A 22,356-nucleotide genomic window follows, 5' to 3' on the forward strand; every position below is an offset into this window, starting at 1 on the left:
CTCAATAATTGCTGTACGATAAAAAAAAAATTTTTTATCTATATAAATTATATTGTTAAATAGGGCACATTCCAGAGTCGATAAAATCACCCACGGTTTTGGTAGGGTTCAAGTTGCTCAAACGTTTTAGTTCTGTGCTTTGTTTTGCATACTGTTATGTTTCTTTGTGCCGTTTTGTGTTGTTTGCCATGGTGACTAACGGGTTTGAATTATCATAGTTCATTGATAATGGACGTCATGCTATATACATGTAGCTAATTAACTCCGAAATATATAATGATCTACAATTTAAAAATCATACAAGACTAACAACGACTAGAGGCTCCTGACTTTGTCAGGCGCAAAAATTTCGGCGGATTGAACAAGTTTTATTTAGATCTCAACCCTCTCCTATACCTCTAGCCAAAGTAGAAAAACAAATACAAAGCAATACAGTAACACTCAGTTTAAAAGAAGTCCGAGTTCGATGTTAAAAAAGGTAACAAATATATATATCTTACGCAGGATCTGTTTGCCCTTCTATGTCACTTCGGTTTTTGGTAGGGTTTTTATTAACAGTCTTTAGTTTTATATGCTATGTTGTGTTGCGTTTGTGTTTCCCCCCACAAAGGTGGTTTCTGTTTGACTCATTAGTTTGACTATCCCTTTGGTATATCTCTCCTCATTTTTTAAAACATGATGAATTGTTGTACTGTAGTATTCAAGTTAATATAATATTTTAATGTGAAATTCCATTACAAATAAATGTATACATTTTTGTTGTAAAAGAAATCATAACATCGATACAAATTTGGAAAAATTATATTGTCGTGCAAAGAAATTTATCAGACAGTTATATTCCCCACAAATTGCCCCTTATGTAAACTTGTTTTTACTTCTCACACATTTGATTGTTGATCTCACTAGACTGACTGACAGAATGTTTTACTATATAGACGTTAGCTGTCGAAAGGTTATATTAATGCAATTAAGAAAATAAAAAAATAGGTTTTCAAATATGCCAAATGTGGTCGAAATCGTAAGCAGACTCCTTATGAAGTGCTTTTAATGTGTGCGATTTGTATTCCGTTTTTTTGCGTTTTGTTTACTGCAAATTGACAAAAAGAAAGACAATATCTTAAATATACATGTACACGTACCTTCAGCTACAAAAATATATGTAAACACTATGTATAAAAACGGCTGGCATGAAATGTTCATGTATTTGCATGGGTTAGTTTTTGAGTTATGTTTTAATGTAATGTTACACGTGATAGTTTACTACATGTAAGAACGGAAATTTGTTTGCAGCTATAATGATTAAAAAAAAAACCTGCTACGGTCGTTTTTCATCGATGTACTATTAATGGACCATGTTTTCGTTTCTAGTAGACTACAAATGTATATCTTCAACATGATGAGAAAAAAAAACGTATATACAAACTTTAAAAAAAAGTAAATAGAAATTTTATATATATAACTTACGCGTCTTAGAAAAACAAACAAATGGATACTTCATTTGACAATCAGCGAGATCAAAGTTTTCAGGGTCTGATAAATCCAAATACAAGCACTGTGTCGAGTTGTTGGTAAATTCTATGTTTGGTCCCCGACTATTACTACAATCATTACCATTGTAAAGTGTTGTTTGGAAGCTTGGTTTGATAATTCCAACCCAAATTCGTCCAGATTGCATTCTACAATGTACAACAAAACTGAATCTATACGTTGTATGATTAATTTATTGTGGAAGGAAGAGCAGCAACACACAAAATGAGGTCTTCTCGTTTAATATTATAGAAACTGTATGAGGATACACGAACATCTCGTCTAGATTCATCCGTGGGGATATTGTAAAAGCATATGAAACATTTGATTAGAAGTAAAATTAAAGTATAGCATTACCCATGTTTATGTATCAGATATATCAAATACTTCCTTGATGTTTCAGATACAGCACGAAAAAAACGGACTCCTTTAGAATGGCATCCTGTTAATGCTTCATACCACGTCACACTGTTGTTGTATACATGGAACGTAGTATTGCTCTGAAACCCGACCCCAGCTGTAAAAAATATCAATGGAATTAGTCACTATCCTACATTTACTCATATATGTATTTAAAATGCATGGTCGTCCTTACACATGTATGATCCAAGTCCATTATGTATATGATTGTCTCAAGTCAGGAGCCTGTTATTCGATGGTTTTCTTTTGCTGTTGTTATCAAATTTATTTTTCGTTCATGATTGGTTGATGAATAAGTCCGTACGTTTTCTCATTTGAATATTTTAAATTTGTCATATCGGTGTTTTTACAATCTGCTAATCGGTATGGTGCATATTTACTGCTGAAAGCTGTATGCATGGTAACCTAAACATTCTTAGTATTTTGGTCTTTGTTCAGTTGTTTGAAAGTTGTTATGTTGGCAATCAAGCCACCTCTTCTAAAGGGCCAAGTGAGCTTTTCTCATCACTTGGCGTCCGTCGTCCGTCGTCGTCGTCGTCCGTCGTCGTCGTCCGTCGTCGTCGTCCGTCGTCGTTAACTTTTACAAAAATCTTCTCCTCTGAAACTACTGGGTCAAATTTAACCAAACTTGACCAAAATCATCATTGGGGTATCTAGTTTAAAAAATGTGTGGCGTGACCCGGCCAACCAACCAAGATGGCCGCCACGGCTAAAAATGAAACATAGGGGTAAAATGTAGATTTTGGCTCATATCTCTGAAACCAAAGCATTTACAGCAAATCTGACATGGGGGTAAAATTGTTTATCAGGTCAAGATCTATCTGCCCTGAAATTTTCAGATGGATTGGACAACCCGTTGTTGGGTTGCTGTCCCAGAATTGGTCATTTTAAGGAAATTTCACCGTTTTTGGTTATTATCTTGAATATTATTATAGATAGAGATAAACTGTAAACAGCAAAAATGTTCAGCAAAGTAAGATTTACAAATAAGTCAAATGACCGAAATGGTCAGTTGACCCCTTTAGAAGTTATTGCCCTTTATAGTCAATTTTGAACCATTTTTCGTAAATCTTAGTAATCTTTTACAAAAATCTTCTCCTCTGACACTACTGGGCCAAATTAATCCAAACTTGTCCACAATCATCATTGGGGTATCTAGTTTGAAAAATGTGTACGATGACCTGGCCATTTAACCAAGATGGCCGCCATGGTTAAAAAAAAGAACATAGAGGTAAAATGCAGTTTTTGGCTTTTAACTCAAAAACCAAAGCCTTAAAAGCAAATCTTACACAGGTAAAATCATTGATCAGGTCAAGATCTATCTGCTCTAAAATTTTCAGATGAATCGGACAACCCGTTGTTGGGTTGCTGCCCCTGAATTGGTAATTTTATGGATATTTTACTGATTTTGGTTATTATCTTGAATATTATTATAGATAGAGATAAACTGTAGACAGCAAAAATGTTCAGCAAAGTAAGATTTACAAATAAGTTAACATGACCGAAATGGTCAGTTGACCCCTTTAGGAGTTATTGCCCTTTATAGTCAATTTTACTCATTTTTCTTAAATCTTAGTAATCTTTTACAAAAATGTTCTCCTCTGAAACTACTGGGCAAAATTAATCCAAACTTGTCCACAATCATCATTGGGGTATCTAGTTTGAAAAATGTGTACGATGACCCGGCCATTTAACCAAGATGGCCGCCACAGCTAAAAATAGAACATAGGGGTAAAATGCAGTTTTTGGCCTATAACTCAAAAACCAAAGCATTTAGAGCAAATCTGATGAAGGGTAAATTGTTTTTAGGTCAAGATCTATCTGGCCTTAAATTATTATCAGATGAATCGGACAACCCATTGTTTGGTTGCTGCCCCTAAATTGGTAATTTTAAGGAAATTTTGCTGTTTTTGGTTATTATCTTGAATACTATTATTGATAGAGATAACCTGTAAAAAGCAATAATGTTCAACAAAGTAAGATTTACAAATAAGTCAACATGACTGAAATGGTCAATTGACCCCCTAAGGAGTTAACGTCCTTTATAGTCAATCTTTATTAATTTTCATTGGGCCAAGTTCATTATAGATAGAGATAATTGTAAGCAGCAAGAATGTTCAGTAAAGTAAGATGTACAAACACATCACCATCACCAAAACACAATTTTGTTATGAATCCATCTGTTTCTTTTGTTTAATATTCACATATACCAAGGTGAGCGACACAGGCTCTTTAGAGCCTCTAGTTTAATTTAGTCAGTTTGAAATAAATGCACATACTTCAAATTATTTATTAACAAAATAGAAAACAGCTTGATGTATCAAAAGTATGATCAAGATAGAAGCAATCGAGCATTTACACAAAACACACAGATACAATGAATATATAAAACTTACATAATTATACATTCCATTTGCTTGCGTATACAGTCGAACCTCGTTGTGTCGAAAACTCGGATGAGTCGAAGTTATGTATATGTCCCGGTCAAATTCCCGTTTGATCAATGCCTGCTTAGCTCGAGTACATATTATAGTCCAGTCGATATAAAGTTAAAAGTAAATTGACTCTTATGTCTCCAAGTTCGAAAGCAAGACTTCGACAGAACGAGGTCCAACTGTATATACATTTATACCTGATCATGGAACCATTAAACGCGTTTCAGCATTTTGTGCCTTATGAACGATACTGATTTATATACTAACCTGTGATATTATAGCTATGGTAACATATAAAACAATTAAATGCAACACTTAGAATAATTATTCCTTCCTTCATCATCGTATTACCGTTGCAAACTGACAGGTTTCGCCTATTGTTTTGATATAATGTCTTTCCAATAAACTAAGACATTTTGTTCTCGTTTTAGACAAATTCTTTAGACATGCTAAATAAAATTGAGAATGGAAACGGAGAATATGTCAAACAAAAAACAACCAGATCCAAGAGAATAAAGCACATATTACTGCTTAGATACTTTTCTTTTGTCAAATGACGTATGTGATACAACAATGTAAAATGAAAAGATAAACATTGACTCTTTTTTAATTCTGGCTATCGCATTATAATATACAATCACATTGCAGTTTAAAAGTTCACAACATAGATTGCAAATGTATATAATAGATCGACTTTGGAAAAAATATCTATAAGTGGCTTTCAACCAACAACGTATTATTCAAATAACACAAGTGTGTGTTCAAATATAAAATATTTGTTTTTATTCTTAACAAAACTATTAGTTTTATTTATTTACTATACATATTTACCGTGTCTACTTAAAATGGCGGAATTCCTGAAACATCACGCTTCTTAAACTTCCGGTCGCACTTATCAACGGTGCAGGCTGATAATGTAACTAAGACCCCGTTTACACTTGCAACGAAATTGAATCGATAAAATTGAGAATGGAAATGGGGAATGTGCCAAAGAGACAACAACCCGACCATTGAAAAAAACAACAGCAGAATGTCACCAACAGGTCTTCAATGTAGCGAGAAATTACCGCACCCAGAGGCGTCCTTCAGCTGGCCCCTAAACAATTATATACTAGTTCAGTGATAATGAACGCCATACTAATTTCCAAATTGTACACAAGAAACTAAAATTAAAATAATACAAGACTAACAAAGGCCAGAGGCTCCTGACTTGGGACAGGCGCAAAAATGCGGCGGGGTTAAACATGTTTGTGAGATCTCAACCCTCCCCCTATACCTCTAGCCAATGTAGAAAAGTAAACGCATAACAATACGCATATTAAAATTCAGTTCAAGAGAAGTCCGAGTCTGATGTCAGAAGATGTAACCAAAGAAAATAAACAAAATGACAATAATACATAAATAACAACAGCCTACTAGCAGTTAACTGACATGCCAGCTCCAGACTTCAATTAAACTGACTGAAAGATTATGATTTCATCATATGCACATCAGGCACAATCCTTCCCGTTAGGGGTTTAGTATCATACCATCATAACATATATGAGAAGATCATAACCCGTGTCATGCCAACAACTGGTTTTTGAATAAATGTGTTTAGTTTCTTTATTTGAATCGATCTTAAAAAGACCAGTTCGCATTTACATTGCACAGGCAATATAAGTAATATATGTAAGCGTTTACACCAAAAACAAGATCATCATCGATTCAAATAAAATCGCTTTTTTTAAAACCACCTCTAGAGGTAGACTTTTTAAGTCCGATTGAAGATCGATCTTACCCGTTTACACTGGACCAAAGATCGATATTTTTGGTCAGTGGAAACGGGGTTTAACACTTAAATGTATCATACAAAATCTTTGCTTTATAAAAGATAAAAAAATGCCAAGAAAAAATGTATTCCCCAAAGATGATCAGTTGGTGCCTAATTTATTCATTTCTCAAATTTATCAAGCTTAAAATATACAAAGAAAAGTATTTAGAAAGTTTTGCCTTCCAAAAGTTATAAGTGCTTTTCTTTACATATGTACACGTGAGTGTACAGTAGCTTGAATGACCTTCAAACTAGACGCTGGACTAGTCCATATATTTTTTACGGCTATGCCAGGTAAAATGATTGTATATCTTCACAAAAAAATATATCAGTCTTAATTCTATATTGACATATTTTTCTTATATATATATAAACCCAAACAACAGTAATAAGTAAATAAAGTCAAGATATGTCCGATCTGCCTATTTTTGGATATCAAAATTCTATTTAAGTTAAAGTTTCCCTACTTCACAAAATCTTGTTAGTCACTATTAACAGAACGTATCCACATTTGTGTTTTTGTTGAAAATTTAGAAATACAATAAACAAAGATCTGATAATTAGTCTTTTCTTGTGACCTTTAAATCAAAAACAATATTGACCGTGATCGTATCAATAAGTGCTTTTAAATAAACACATTTAAAACAGTATTTGCCTATAACCAACACATGAACGTAAAACAAAGTCTAATTACAGGTACCAGGATTACAATTTAATACGCTAAGATGCGCGTTTCGTCTGCATAAGACTCATCATGGACTCTCATATCAGTATATATATATAAAGCCAAACAAGCACAAAGTTGAAGAGCATTGAAGACAAAAAAATCAAAAAAGTTGTGCTAAATACGGCTAAGGTAATATATGACTGGGATAAGAAAATCCTTAGTTTTATAAAAAAGAAATCAAATTTTTGTGAACAGGAAATTTATAAAAATGACCATAAAATTGATATCCATATCAACACAGAAGTCCTGACTACAGGGCTTGTGAAATACTCGGAGACGAAACCTCGACCAGCAGAAGCATTGACCCAGTGGTTTAAATAGTTAAATGATTCAATGACAATCAATTATCCTTTAAATCAAGATTATAGGTCCGGCCTTTGCGATAATTGTTAGTCTTCATATATTATACATATAAGAGTGTTTGTGCTATTGATTATAAGATATCATATATCAATGTACACACAGAAACAATCATTTACAGAAAATGATTATTAGTTCTATTTGAAAACAAACTTATTAAAGTTATTACTTTATCGACCTTCAAGATACACATAATCAGGGTATAACCAGCCTAGTAGCTAGTACTTCGGTACTGGCATGAAAATATGGATTTTTTGTTATGAAATGTTTTTGTTAGAAATTATTTTAAATTTAGGCATGCATTTCCTTCATATAAAGCTCTGATTCCCTCCCGTTCTTTGATTTTACTTTGAGTACCCTTTCGAATTATAGCTTTTCATCTTTCGAATAAGCTTTTGATTTTTAAATATGTTGGCAATTTGTATCTGGTGCAGAAAAATTGGTACCGTTAATATTATTACTACCATCATATATAGATTTCATAGACAAATAAATTTGAAAACTTGATAAGTTAATCCATTTTTTACAACGAGGAACTTACAAAAACTTGTTGTAACGCAAAGCTCAATCGTGCAAGCTCGAAACACATTTGTGTTGCCCGATGTTAATTTTATTTATAAGACGTAAGTCTAGATTCTGTTGTTTTAAAAACCAACCGTATACATTATTTTTAATGTAGTTTACGATTAGCACTTTAACTCGTAAACAGTTGTTTTCCATTCTTTCCTTTGGTTGATATAGTCCAACATTCGAATTCGTAAGGTTTTATGAACTCCCCCTTTTTTGAATTTACATCGGTCAATTAGTTCAAAATGGAATATCACAAATAAAAAAAAGTTTCTTGGATTTTTTTTCTGTAACCATTATAGTATGTAATCCATGTTTCAGAATTTCATACCACGATTGCTGGTAAGAATTTACAAATCTTACTATTAAATTAATGACAATTTTAAATAAAATGTAATCAAATATACTTGCTACCTCAATGATTTTTTTAGATTAGAAATGTATTATTAGTGTTTTGAATTAAATTGTCATATATTTTTTTTTTATATATTTTCCTATTATAAGAAATGTTATTTGTTAACTGGGTAAAAGAAAACAAACCATTCAGCGTGTCTACAACTAAAAAGTTCGATCAAAAATAGAATAAAATTAACACTAATCCTTCTGTGATAAAAAATATAAGGAGCAATTACTGCTATTTACTCCATGGTCAGATATTGAAACCAAAAACTAGGAATGATCTGAGGTGCTCAGGAAGGGTAAGAAGATCATGCTCCACATGTTGCACCCTTCGTGATGCTTGTTTTATTAAAATTGTTGGACATAGAGACAGCATGATTGTTTTTTCGTAACACTGTACAAACCTCCATCGTGTACTTAAAGCGCAGATCTCTGTAAGCTAGATACATCGAAAATCCTCTAGGATTGCATGTTTCGAGGTCAATTGTCTTTTTCTAATCGGGTCTTTGATTTTAGCGGTTGATATGTGCATGACTATCCTAAACGATAATTATATTAGTACTCAATATATGTGTGTATTTGTGTGAGCTTAAATAGGAGGATTAATCAGTTCTGCAGAGTATTGATCGGTCAACTTTATTACACACAACAAGTTGCATGGGATAATAATCAACAAATGAAACTTGAGCACAAAAATCAAATGGTAACTTTAATTCTTCAAAACAAGCATGTCTTCCTATTTGTTAAGACAAATACATTTTTTTAAAGTATTTACAACAATTATAACCAGCTGTTTGACGTTTCTTTTATGAAAATAATAACTACACATTTATAAATATGGCCCGCCATATTCGTTGGGTTAAATACTTCTAGTACATAAATTCGTAATGAGCGAGATATTTTGGTTGTTTCGATACATATTTCCAGGGCATTACACTGATTTCAAAAGTATGAATGAATTAAGGTCTTGTACACGTAACATACAAAGGTCCCTTTTGCAACATCTCTTTTGTTGCCTGATGAAGGAATTCGTTTTTGTTTGTATCCAACAACATTTTCCCCCAGTATCAGTCATAACTGTCAAGCAAGGACACAGACCAACCCACTCTGGTAAACTGCAAATTCTTTAGATCTTTTGTTGTGTGTGTGTACTGCATGTAGAAATGTTAAATGTCTCTAAAGCTTAAACTACTAATCAGCAAATCTACGAGATAGCCAAATGTAAAAATTGATCAATAATGTTTCATCTATGCTTGATAACTGTATTCTTTAATATTTATTTCCATATTTTTGAGCCATTGTTTTTATACTTATATCATTCAAATTTTCCTGGTCGTGGATTGTACCCAACATGAACCGAGGAGTAAACAATCATGGACAATTTATGACAAAGACTTAAAAAAAGCTATTGTTTATACTCAATGAATATAGCTACATAAACATTATTTGAACTCTTTTTGTACAATGAAATGACCTCGACAGTTTGCTGCCTAAACATTGGTATCCTAAGTCAAAGTTCTTTTCTCAAAAGAACAAACAATACATGAAATTCAATTCTTATGAAATGAAATATAATCGTATTTAGAGATGTCCGAATAAATCGTCAATAAAAATATGTCGCATTGGTTTTCATAGACAAATGATAGAAATAAATATAGGCATTCATAGCATTGGAAAGAATTTATTTCGAATCACAACTGCGTTCAAGATCTTTATATTTCTTTGTTCTGACATTACAGAGACGTAAATGACGTGTTAGCGTGGGACAGTCTAAAACAATCGTTATCACTAACAGACTAACTAACACAGCTAAAGCAAAACCACCGAAAACTTTAGATGACGGTCTACTATCATCTGCACATTCTAGCCGACGTCGGTACGACGATAATGATGTCTTATCTACTGTCAAGTTCTTTCTGAGGTCTTCTGCAATTTCTAAAGCAATTTCTAAAGTTATATTTGCTGACATACTAGTGGCATTGCATTTTTCAGCTGGAGGACAAAATTCACATACAGTCAGGTCTGAAATAGTAAAACAAATATAGTTTGATTTTTACTTTATTAAAGGCAATTGTCTAATACATTTGCATTAGTGTTAGTTTTTATGAGTATGATTTCCAAATATCATTTGAAATTGTTCTACACAAAAATGCCCAAAAAGGTAAATCAAGGAAATAAAGTCAGTAAATCCTGACAAATACGAATATTGTACTGCATCAGTAAGAAGAAAGAATAGACAACGACTGTCATATTCCAAACTTTGTACAATCATTTTCCGAAAACAATTATTGGTTTAACTTTTTTCAACACAACTTTTGGAATTTTTGTTCACCAATGGTCTTCAAGTTTGTACTTGTTTGGCTTTCTAACTATTTTGATATGAGTGTCACAGATGAGTCTTATGTAGACGAAACGCGCGTCTGGCATATTAAAATTAATGATCCGCCTGGTACCTTTGATAACTATTTTCACCACTTGGTCGATGCTACTGCTGGTGGACGTTTCCTCCCCGAGGGTATCACCAGCCCAGTAGTCAGCACTTTGTTTAATTTTAAATATTTACCCGCTGTGCCAGTCTCGTTTTTTTTTAATATGAAAATTTGACTGTATAAGTATCGTCTTACACTTGATGCAGTGGAGATTTGGTATTTGTTACATAGATAACTGAAACAATTGATGTGTCGGAAGATTAAATATAAAGCTAGCAATAAATAAGGTTTAATCCAACCTTTTCTACATGAATAAATGCGTGTACCAAGTCAGGAATATGACAGTTGTTATCCATTCGTTTGATGTCTTTCTGCTTTTGATTTTTCCTTTTGATTGGGGACTATCCTTTTTGAATTTTCTTTGGAGTTTTGTATTTCATTGATTTTACTTTTTGGCACCTTTTAGTTACAGTATATTTTTGCTCAAAAGTGTTGAACAAGTTGTTTCTGTTTTTTAACCGAAATAACAAATGTTTTGCCTTTTTCAATAAAAAAAAAACAACCCGCATCCATGTACTGTGTAAGCATCCGAAGCGCTTGTCTGAAATAACTTTCATCAGGTACGCTCAAAGCCGAATATTTGAAAACCAGAAGGAGTTGAAACCTTAGTTTCTGTGTTATATCAAATTTATAAAATGTCAATTTTAAAAAGTTTGTGATAAATCATGTACATGTACATACTGTAGAACTGATTATTGAGTTGATGGCACCCTCGGGGAATGATGGTCCACGAGCAGAGGTGTCGACTCAGTTGATAAATTTCATGCGTTCTAATCACTTTTTGGGATTGACCTTAACAATACAAGCTCAGGGCCGAATATTTAAAAGCCAAAGATGTTTAAGGTCCGAAAACAATAAAGAGCTCTTATTTACGAAAGAGTTAAATATTAATGTCAAACTTGAAAAAAAAGTGCAAATACTCATCATCTTACATAACAAAACTGTTTGATATGTACTTACTAGTTGGTTGTTCTGTTGTACTCTGCCGCAGAAAAGAAAATGCACCTACAAAAGGAATACTGTCATTAAACACTTTTATTATTGTGCAACTTTATTTGATATTGTAGTTTTTTTGTGTCTTTACTTTTGCAAGGAACCGATGAACTTTTCCACATCACGAGTCTCATCCCCGGGTTTTATTAGAATTATAGCTGTAAAAGATTTGGTTTAACTGCCAGATACAGTGCGATGTATATTATTCTTTGACTGTTTGTTTTATTGACTATCACTGTTCGTCGTTCTTCCACTTTTTCATGTTGACTTTGGAGCATATACCTTTTTGTTATAGTAATTTGATATATAAAGCTCTATATATTTTCAAATAATCGATTTAAAAATACGAAAGTGTGGCGTCTTTGATACTTAACAATAAAGTTGAAATTCAAGACCAAGTTTAAGAAATACTAAATTACATCATTTGCTAGTGTCTATAGTCATCACCTAGCACAGAACCTAGCACAGAGATAATGTATGCTTTACTTACTAGTTGATTGTTCTGTTGTGTTCTGCAGCAGAAAAGTAAATACACCTAAACAGGAATACAGTAGTTAAACATTTTTATTATTGTGCAACTATTATTTTGTAGGGTTTTTTATATCTTAACTTTTATTTTTTTTTACATAGAAATATTTGTGTTATTCCGATTAACAGAAAACTACGTGTTTGGATATCACAGTTTGAATTACGAAGTTATGGCCCTTGACATTATAGATTATTAATGTCACATTTGTATAATTCCAACCCTTTTATAACATGTATAACTTATTGTGATTTATAACACTTCATCGCATTAATAACTGCAACCATAACATTTGATTAAGAAAATTGTTGTGTCTCGGATTAAATTTGAACATTGGCACCTTTTGATAACAGAAAGTTTTGGGTTATAATTGGAGAACAAAGTGTTGTGTTCTCGATGTTTGACGATCAAGTTCAAATTTAAGGCCAATTTTGAGAAAAAGTCTATACTAAATTCCAGAAACGTCTGAATACGGAGTATACATCTCCCAGTTGAAATGATATTCCAAGGCTGGTATTTTCTATCATGATTTCCTGATCGAGGGTAGCTGCTCACAAGTACGCTACTACATAACTTTCTTAAACTATACGGACGCCAGCACGGGTTGTTTGACCTTAATTGAATATCCGTTTTACAGATGATAGATAATGTCGTAAACAATTACCTACCGAATTAGACTCATAAACTACTTTGTACTAACATTATCACACGATGGGTTCCTCATTTGACACATGATCTGCTGACTATTCTGAGTCCCTGAGCACACTCCCAGTTTTTGAATGATCTATGTTGTTAGTTTTTAGTTTTCTTTTTTGTTTTTTTGTGTTTTTTTTGTGTACTATGGTTTTATCTGTTGTTCTTTTTTTTGTAGCCACGGCAATGCCAGTGTTTATATTCGACTAATAAGTTCTCCTTTGGTAACTTTCGCCTCTGTTTTGCAAAGATACACAAATACAACATGAACTTACTAGTCGACTCTTCTGTTGTGTTCTGCACTGGAAAAGAAAAATCACCTAAAACAGAAAAAAGTGTTATTAAACAATTTTATCTCTGTGCAACTTAATTTTAATTTGTATGATTTTGTTTTAAATGAAATCGACGAAGCCTTCGGGTTTTAAGTAGAGTTCTAGCTATCTTTAGTTTCACTATCACCTTTTTTTCCTTATGCTTTTAAGTAGCCCCTTACTTTTTTTTTTTTATCAAATTTACATTTATGCAACTTTTGAATTTCATGGTAATATGCTAAAATAAAAAAATGTCTGATACCACTTATGTCGGTAAGAAGTCAAATACTGTACCAAATATAATAATTAAAAGATCCATTGTGCGATTGACTAGCATTTCTAAACATCCGAGTAATAACAAACACAGAAAAGATAATTCCTTATGATGTTACTCTCAATCCTGTTTAAACTTCTTTATGAACCTAAATCAAAAGTGGAAATGTATCTGATCAAACAGTTGTTTTATAAATTTTGAAATTATTAACTATAAACTAAGGTTTCAACTCCCTCAGACAAAGTTGGCTTGAGATGGATTTGACTATTTATTTTAGGTATTTTTGACATATAGCAGCTCTTCAACGGTTTCGGTACTTATACATCTTCAGATTTCATATGTTTGGCTTTGGGCGTTTCTCATGACGCAAGAAATTATTAAACGTGTTGTTTTCAATTTATTACAGCAAAAATAAAAACCAAAGAAACAGTGTATTTACGAGCTAGATGGTAAAAACGATAATTACATATTATTAATTTAGAAGACTGGTACCAAAAACATTGTGTAATTTAGTCACTTGTTAAAATGGTTATCCTTTTATATATTTATATACGCTTATGTGCTTTGTCAATACGCCTTTTCTGTTTCTTTGATACATATGACGCGGCTCTAGATCTGTAGTTGAACATCCCGTCATTGTGTTTTGGTTCTATGATATTTTTTTTTTGTATTCTTGTCTGTCATTTTTGCTTAATATGTGCTTTGTCTATATACCTTTTATGCCCCATTGGTACATATGACGTTGCTCTGATCTTATACATACCGTCATTATGTTGATGTGATATTTTAATTTTTGTATTCCCTTCTGTTATTTTCGCTAATGTGCTTTTTCTATATGCCTTTTTGTGCTTTTTTGTTTTTTTTTAATAGTGACTAATCATGTTAAAATTAGAATACAATGTTGAATGCTGTACCCGTATTTTTGACATTTTTATCTATTATGTCTGATTGTTTTGTTTACAAATCGATGCTAATATAATGGAATTTGATGCGACTTTCATACAAGTGAAAGGTTTAAGCTAGCTATAAAACCCGGTTGAATTCACCATTTTTTTACATAAAAATACCTGTACCCTGTTAGGTATATTTTAAATAGGGACTTTCTGTTTTGGATTTTTCCTCGTAGTTCAGTATTTTTGTGATTTTACCTTGTACTTCCATACAGTTTCTTTATTATGTAACAAATATCAAGCTGTAAATCCATTTAATATAACAATTGTTTAATTTAATGAATAAGTTACACACACTTAATGTACACTATCAGATATCAAATGTGATTCCAAAGTGCATTAATTTCTTCGATTTGCCTCAAGCATCGTTACAAAAGCTTACACCTGAAACTGAGGATGTGTAAATACATACACATTAATTAAAACAAAACTTACAATTGAATGTGTTGTTGTATACTATGTCCTCTTCAACAAGTATCCAGTGTACTGAAATTAAAAATCAGTATTGAGTACACGTTATCTTTTCACATTTTAGTAATGTTTTTGCTCATTGTTGATAATAACAGTCCTACTGCTATCACAATAAGAATTTTTCGTACTGACGTGATTTGAATGGTTGTATTTGTACATTTTAGTAATCAATTAATGTATAATTCATTAATTCTGCTAAAATGACAAATGCAACTTTCTCATCGCAATACAAAATCATAGTAGGTGAAGATTTACGTAAACATGCTGTTGACTTCGTCTAATAATTTTTAGATTTGACGTATATTTTATAGAACGCACAGTATTCAAATTCTAAATTTAAGAAATTAAAAATTTATTAGCATGTTAATTTCAACATATAGACTTATAATATCTGGTCCCTTTATATTTCTTTTTTTCTGCAGTTATGGCAATACTTATTTTCCTTTGAATTGGTAAATATTTGTTTACCTCTGTTTGCAGTCTTGATATAGGTTGAACTATTTAATATTGATCGGGAACTTATACTCAAATCATATGAAACATCTGCATCATAAGTCGTATCTGTCCAGAATGTGCAGTTATTTTCCTCAAAAGTACAATACACACAGCTAAACAATGATATACACCAATTCTCACAGTCCTCTTCTGTCATATTGTATATCACGGGTTGTATTGAAAGACGAGCAGGTACGCTGATTTCTGTTATATCGATGGAATCATATGTCTCCTCTTGAATTACTATATAAAAGAAAAATATACTAGTTAAACACCATCACCATAACTGCTAAAGATTTAAAAATAGATAAAGCTTTCTATCGTTTTACATCAATGTAGCAACTAACTATTGTGGACAAGTAACTATGATTACGTCCTATAAATCTTAACCAAATTAACCAACTTCTAATTGCGTAACTATAGTGTTTCTTTTATTCTATTTAGTATCTAAAAAAATAATCAACTAACAAGTCCGTAGGAAATTACCTGTTATCTTTAAGAAACAATAATGATGATAATTATACTCATTTTGGAAATTACGACGAAAAACAATGATTAGCCCGGTCATATTTACATAAATAGAATTCAAAACCTAAAATGGTCAGATGAAAGTTTTAAGCAAACCAGTTATAGGCAGACAATTTGACATTTAATGAACTTAACAAGGCATTTCTGTAAACGTATTGAACAGTGACCAAATATGATAGGATTATCAATTATAACAAATTTGTTTTCCAAAGTCAAGCGGACAATGATATTAACAACCAAATAACATTGAATGACCATTGTTAATATGAAATGTGGAGTATTTTTTCAATGCCCTATTACAGATGTGATATAATCTATAACGATATTATTTGAAGCACAATTAAGACTAATAGTTTTTTTTCCGGAATTCATTATAACTAGTCGTCAACAACAATACGGATGACATTAAAAATAAATTAAGGAAACCAAGAATTTGATTTTAAACTTACCTTTTCCTTTACCACATACAAACGGATACTTGAGAAGACAGTCTGTAAACTCAATTGTTCCAGTTCCTGAAAGGTCTATAAACAAGCACTGTGTTGAATTTGTCATTTCGATAGGTAATCCATAATCCCAATCCATAACACTGCAAGTCTTTGCAGAATACATGGCTGTTTGGAGTTCTGGTTTGATACTGCCAAGCCAAAATCGACCCGACTGCCATCTTAAAGTAACATCAAAATGTATTCTGGTTATTTTTTCCAATTATCTCGAAAATGACACGTTTGTGTCTTGCATAAACATGAATCATATGAGAAGTCAATTGCAAACAAACGGTAAGACCCTTTGTCGTTGGTCTAACATGTCTAATGTAGATAGAAAGTTGTCTTTTCGACAGTACTACCATATAGCGGGTTATATTCGTGGGAATTAAATTTTCGTTTATTTTCGCGGATAGAACAAAATCGCAAAAAAAAAAAAAATCCGCCAAATTGAAAGTAGACATGCAAATATATTGATAAAAGTTTCGAATCCGCCAAAATATTTCGTAAACCTTATTCAATAAAAATCGCGAAATTTTACATCCGCGAAAATAACCCGCTATACGGTATTACATCGTTTTATATTTTAACGTATATCTAGAGATAGTTAGTAGCTGCAACAGATTTTATGGGAATGTTTCAATTGTCTTTATTGAAAAACTCGAAAGTAAAAAAAAGACATTAAAAGGCGCACAAAAACAGCAATAGTCTTTGAGTGAAAAAGAAAACAAAAGGCTTTTTTTATTTAACAAAATATAAGAATAAATAAGATGGCAGTATATTTCCACTGTTCTTTCGTAGATCTCTGAGAAACGCACAAATATAGATTCCATCACTGCAACAAGTATGCTACGATATTACTCCACACGAGACAGTTAAATTTTAAAATCTAAAGCGTGAGGCTTTTCGCGCTTTAAAAATAATAAAGAAATAAAGAATTATGGTAATACCCGAACTAAAGTGATGGAATATATCATCATTTGTATCCTTCTTTTTGAAATTTCTGTTTTTATATGTGACTTCATCAGGCATGGTCACCTTTTTTCCAGGACGCCACAATACGAAATTCAGAAGAAATCAAGAAAACGTATCGTCATAATTAATTTTCAACCAATTTATTGCTGGGAACAGATATTTTACTAATGATGAAAAATAACTTTCTGGCACCGATAAAGAAATGTGAAAATAGCATAAAAATAAGAAAAGTCAAGGTTAAAAAACAGACTCTTTTGTTTTAAAAATTGAATACTTCTTTTCGTAAATTCATTGGGTGTAAAAGCGTTTACCGATGCACATGTTATATGTTTTTCTAAAAATGTCCTTTATTTACCTGTCCCCTTAATTGGGGAAGCAGGTGTATTAATGAATGTTTACAATTCATTTCGAAGTGAATTTTAATTTCTCTACGTCGCAGGATTGCTGTTAGCCAATCAAAATAACTTATTATAATAGAATATACATCAAATGTTATTATGAAGGAAACAAAACCCTAAAGAAGGAATGCTAGACAACATAAATGAATCAATCGTATCCATCACAGAACACGATTGAATTTTTTTTTTTTTTAATATTTGTTGTAAATATAATTACATCTTTGTTCTTTTTGTTTTATAAAGCCAAAGACAAAGTAGGGATATGCATCGATCCTCCATTTTTCACTTTTGATGAAATGAATTGAAATTGAATTGACATTTGTTTCACAAATCACTAATAACCTAGCACAAAATAATATTTAAAAACACGTAGTTTACATTGTTATTACTAGACTTGACAAGGCGGAGTTTAAGAAGTTCGCTCATTTAAGACCAGTCCATCTATAGACAGGAGTTTTGGGATAAGCTCATCAATGAAGTGTCCAGTTATTCGTCCCATATCATGCACTCAGTTCTTTTGTATATGCGTTTTGTGACACTGATTAATGATTGTAGTTCAATGCTAATTATAACGGCAATCATCCTTATCACACACATCTTCAAATAGACTGTCCTTATGCACATTAAAACATAAGCTCCGCCCGATCAGTTGAAATAACATTGGTAATACATACCTGGAAAATCATACTAGATAAATTATATCATTTTCCTGATATAACTCTACGTATTGTGTAGATACCTGACCTTATAATTACAACCCCAATATTTCACTAATATTCATACATCAGATTTAATACATTTTAATAAAGGAATGCAATTCATCATTAATATTACCCATGTTTTTCTAATCCAAATGCTAGATACTTCCTTACTTCTGAAGATCTAGCTTCGAGAAATTTCATTCCTTTAGATTGACATCCGGTGAAAGCTTCATACCAGGTAACACTGTTGTTGACTACATACAACGTCCTATTGTATCCATAACCAACTCCAGCTGCAAAATATAATATAAGAACATTTAATCAACATTATTCTCTAATTCTTTGCCAATTTATCGTGTTCCTAACCTGTTGATTATTTTTATTTAATCAACGTGTGGTTCGTTTGATGTGAGATATTCATTGGTCGAAATTCGATAATGACGTCAAATATTCTTCTTAATTTCTTCTGAATTTCCTATTGTGACGTCATAAAAAAACGATCATGTCTGATGACGTCACATAGAAAGAACACATCTTTTTAGAAGAAGGAATAAGTTTGCCTGCATACTGCAAAATAATCATTAGAGAAACGTGTTCCACCACAAAATCTCGTTTAATACGATATTAATCCACTCTCGATACTTCAATTTTAAATACTTTAAACGCTCGGATAAGCCTCGCGCTTCAAAGTTGAAAATTTAACTGTCTCGAGTGCATAAATATCGTATAACACTCAATGTAGTGGTAGAATCTGTAGTATTTAGTTGCATTCCTCCTGAGACAGTACTCAAATGTCAATATATATATTTATTTGAAATATCAAGAAAGTTCTACACTTTCACAATAATATAGATTGAACTGTGAATCGATTTTGGATTTAGAGACATGTTTGGGCACTTGTCGTTTTCTTTTTTGAATTTTCAAAGGATTTTCGATATATAAAAAAATATGCGAGTCTTTTAAAACCACAACATGAGTAAGGTTTTAATACATATAAGATAAACTATAATTTTCATTACCAGTCACTGTAAATTCGAAATTCAATCTGGAAAAACATGTATGCATATCAATGAGTTTAGAAGAATAACATGTTACTTTTCAAAACATCAGATAGTTTAAAAACATAGTTGCAACAATTGAAAAGGGAAATGGGGAATGTGTCAAAGCGACAACAACCCGACCATAGAGCAGACATCAGCCGAAGGCCACCAATGGGTATTCAATGTAGCGAAAAACTCCCGCACCCGGAGGCGTCCTGCAGCTGGCTCCTTAAAAATTATGTACACTAGTACAGTGATAATGGACGTCATACTAAACTCCGAATTATACACAAGAGACTAAAATTAAAAATAATTACCCATAAATACATGCACGTTGTTTGTTAGTTTGCACATTTCAAATGAAGTAGACCAAAAAATATACCTGCTTTTTATTCTGATAAAGAAGAAATGTATAAGTGTATGAGAGAGAAATATCGGACTTTACAACAATATAACATGGATTTTTTCTTTCAAATTTTGTGGAAAAAATAGCAAAATGAACTGTTATATATGACACGTACTTAAATGTTTAGATAATACCAAGTTGTCTATATTTGTTACTTTTGGTTGTTTTTTTTCAATCTCAAAAACATTCAAACTTAACATATATGATAATATATACTATAAATGCAAGGCAAACATATATTTTTTAGCCTTATTCAATATCAAATAAGTTTCTTTAAAATACATTTCAGCAATTGTGTATGTGGTGGTAACAGTGAATATATTCGAACAGTTGAAATAAATATACCACTGTTTTTTTTTTTACTATAATACATTTGTTCAGTGGGTTCATTATAAATTAACAATGTCATTGCTATAGAAATAATCCAAATCAAACAGTTGTATCGCTAAATGAGTATGTTTTGCTATAACTCCTATGATTAAAACATAGTGGATTGAAATTAGGACGTGTCAGAGAGAAAAAAATCAGCCTAAGTTGACAACACATTACTTATGCTTTGTTTGTTTTTCGGTGATGTTTTACCAGAAACAGATTACAAAAAAAACTTACCGGTGATATTCATGCAGTCGCAACAGGTGACACAGCAACAAGCAATCAGTAGAAACAATCCGTCCTTCATCACAGCGCTATTAATGCTTTTTCGTATGCTGTGCTACTTCTCTAAGCGGCAATATGCATCTCTTGGAAACAAGAAAAATAATACAATAGTTGTGTCAAATTTCCAGTTAACTTTGATTGTATTACAATATGTATTAGAACTACCTATGGACTGTTTCAGACAATATCACTATTAAATTAACAAGTTACGTTTACATGTAACTAAACCATTCTTTTATATATAAAATATTGAAGCTGAATGGTACCGTCAATAATAATCGACAAGTCATATATAATTTATAAGTTCATAACAAACAAATATCGATTTCTAATTAACGTAAATCAACATTTAATAGAGCTCAAATGATTTACTGATACCAAATGAACGTTTAAATAATCATGAATTCTAGGTTCAGACTTGGTTATTGGTTTTGACGTTTAACGTTATAATTGTAAGTTGCTTTGTTCATTTTGTTGTCCTTGAATAATTAAAGATTATGTAATTGTTCAAGTTGTTTTATGGTTTATCTCAATATAAGATACAAACTTGAAGGCAAAGTATTTATTTGTTAACAGCTAATAATTACTGACTTCTTACAAATACATAATTATATAAATTGGTATTGATTGTTTCGAGAACGGTTGATTATTAAGCAACACATGTACTTGATACGTTACATTGTATTTCTTATAAACATCGTGTAATAATATTAATGTCAAATTTAAATGTCTTTTATAATTGATTCCATCACACAAAGGAGTAATAATTAAATTGTTAAACCATGACCATGTAATTAGAAGGTTCATGATTCCGATTCTACATGGAACATATTTGAAAATCAAAAGGTACACATAAAAGATAATATTTGACATATCTTTGCGTTTAAAATATGCATTTGGTGCTGTTTGTGTTGCTCCTGCGTTCGATTCTTGTTTAGGTTTGTTAAAACATGATGTTAATATAATTATATTAAATAAAATTGTGTTTTTGATTTCTTTTGTTGTTGGGTTATTGCCTTAGAAACCAATACACCACGCCAGGTTTTTTTTTGTATAATCTACACACGAGATGAAATAAGAATAAAAATATTAAATTGATCCAAATAAAGGGCACGTTTTCCAGCAAAATACATAATTACATACATAGAATTAATAATACAGTAATTTTAAAGATATATTACATTAAAAATCCATGATTAAATAGCTATTATAATAACGGTTTTCTTTTATAAATTGTGAGTTGGATGGCGAGTTGTCTCATCGGCACTCATACCAAATCTTTTTATATCTATACTATTTTTAAACTGTCAATATGCATTAGTCATGTTAGTAATGACCAATCTCTCTCATGACAGCTACATTAAATTATTGTATTTACCCTGAATATGTATGTGTAGGACTTTTAACTCATTTTTTTCTTCTTAATTTCAAAGATCCTGTCTCTGTTATATTTTTTAAAGTATAAGCTCCCTAAATGTCTAAGCCATATGTTAAAAATTACAGATTTGAAAACAGTTATATGAATTATCATTATGAAAAAATACCCCTTTTTTGTTATTTTATTAATTTTTTATATCTGTTATGTATATTCACACATCGTTTTCAATATAATCGATTTTTTTACGACTGTCATACAAGTGACAGGTTTGTTTATCTATAAAACGAGGTTTATTCCACCATTTTCTATATCAGTAAATGCTAGTACCAAGTCAGAAA

At 31.6% G+C, this 22,356-nt stretch overlaps 1 protein-coding gene across 2 annotated transcripts; it reads right to left on the bottom strand.

The window, feature by feature from the left end:
• Positions 1 to 8,870: 8,870 nt before the first annotated feature.
• On the bottom strand, positions 8,871 to 20,876 carry LOC143056029 (uncharacterized). Of its 2 annotated transcripts, XM_076229107.1 has the most exons (9): positions 20,593 to 20,876; positions 18,671 to 18,830; positions 16,428 to 16,645; positions 15,424 to 15,693; positions 14,920 to 14,970; positions 13,225 to 13,269; positions 12,221 to 12,265; positions 11,698 to 11,742; positions 8,871 to 10,270 (listed from the first exon to the last, which is right to left on the bottom strand). In XM_076229107.1, exons 1-9 carry the CDS (start codon positions 20,660 to 20,662, stop codon positions 9,930 to 9,932), a joined length of 1,245 nt encoding a protein of 414 aa, XP_076085222.1. In that variant the 5' UTR covers positions 20,663 to 20,876; the 3' UTR covers positions 8,871 to 9,929. The 2 variants fall into 2 exon arrangements, with proteins under 2 accessions (XP_076085222.1, XP_076085223.1); XM_076229108.1 differs by lacking the exon at positions 11,698 to 11,742.
• Between the last annotated feature and the right edge of the window lie 1,480 nt (positions 20,877 to 22,356).

This window comes from Mytilus galloprovincialis, chromosome 13 (assembly GCF_965363235.1).
Source record: "Mytilus galloprovincialis chromosome 13, xbMytGall1.hap1.1, whole genome shotgun sequence".
In the NCBI taxonomy this organism is placed as follows: Eukaryota; Metazoa; Mollusca; class Bivalvia; order Mytilida; family Mytilidae; genus Mytilus; species Mytilus galloprovincialis.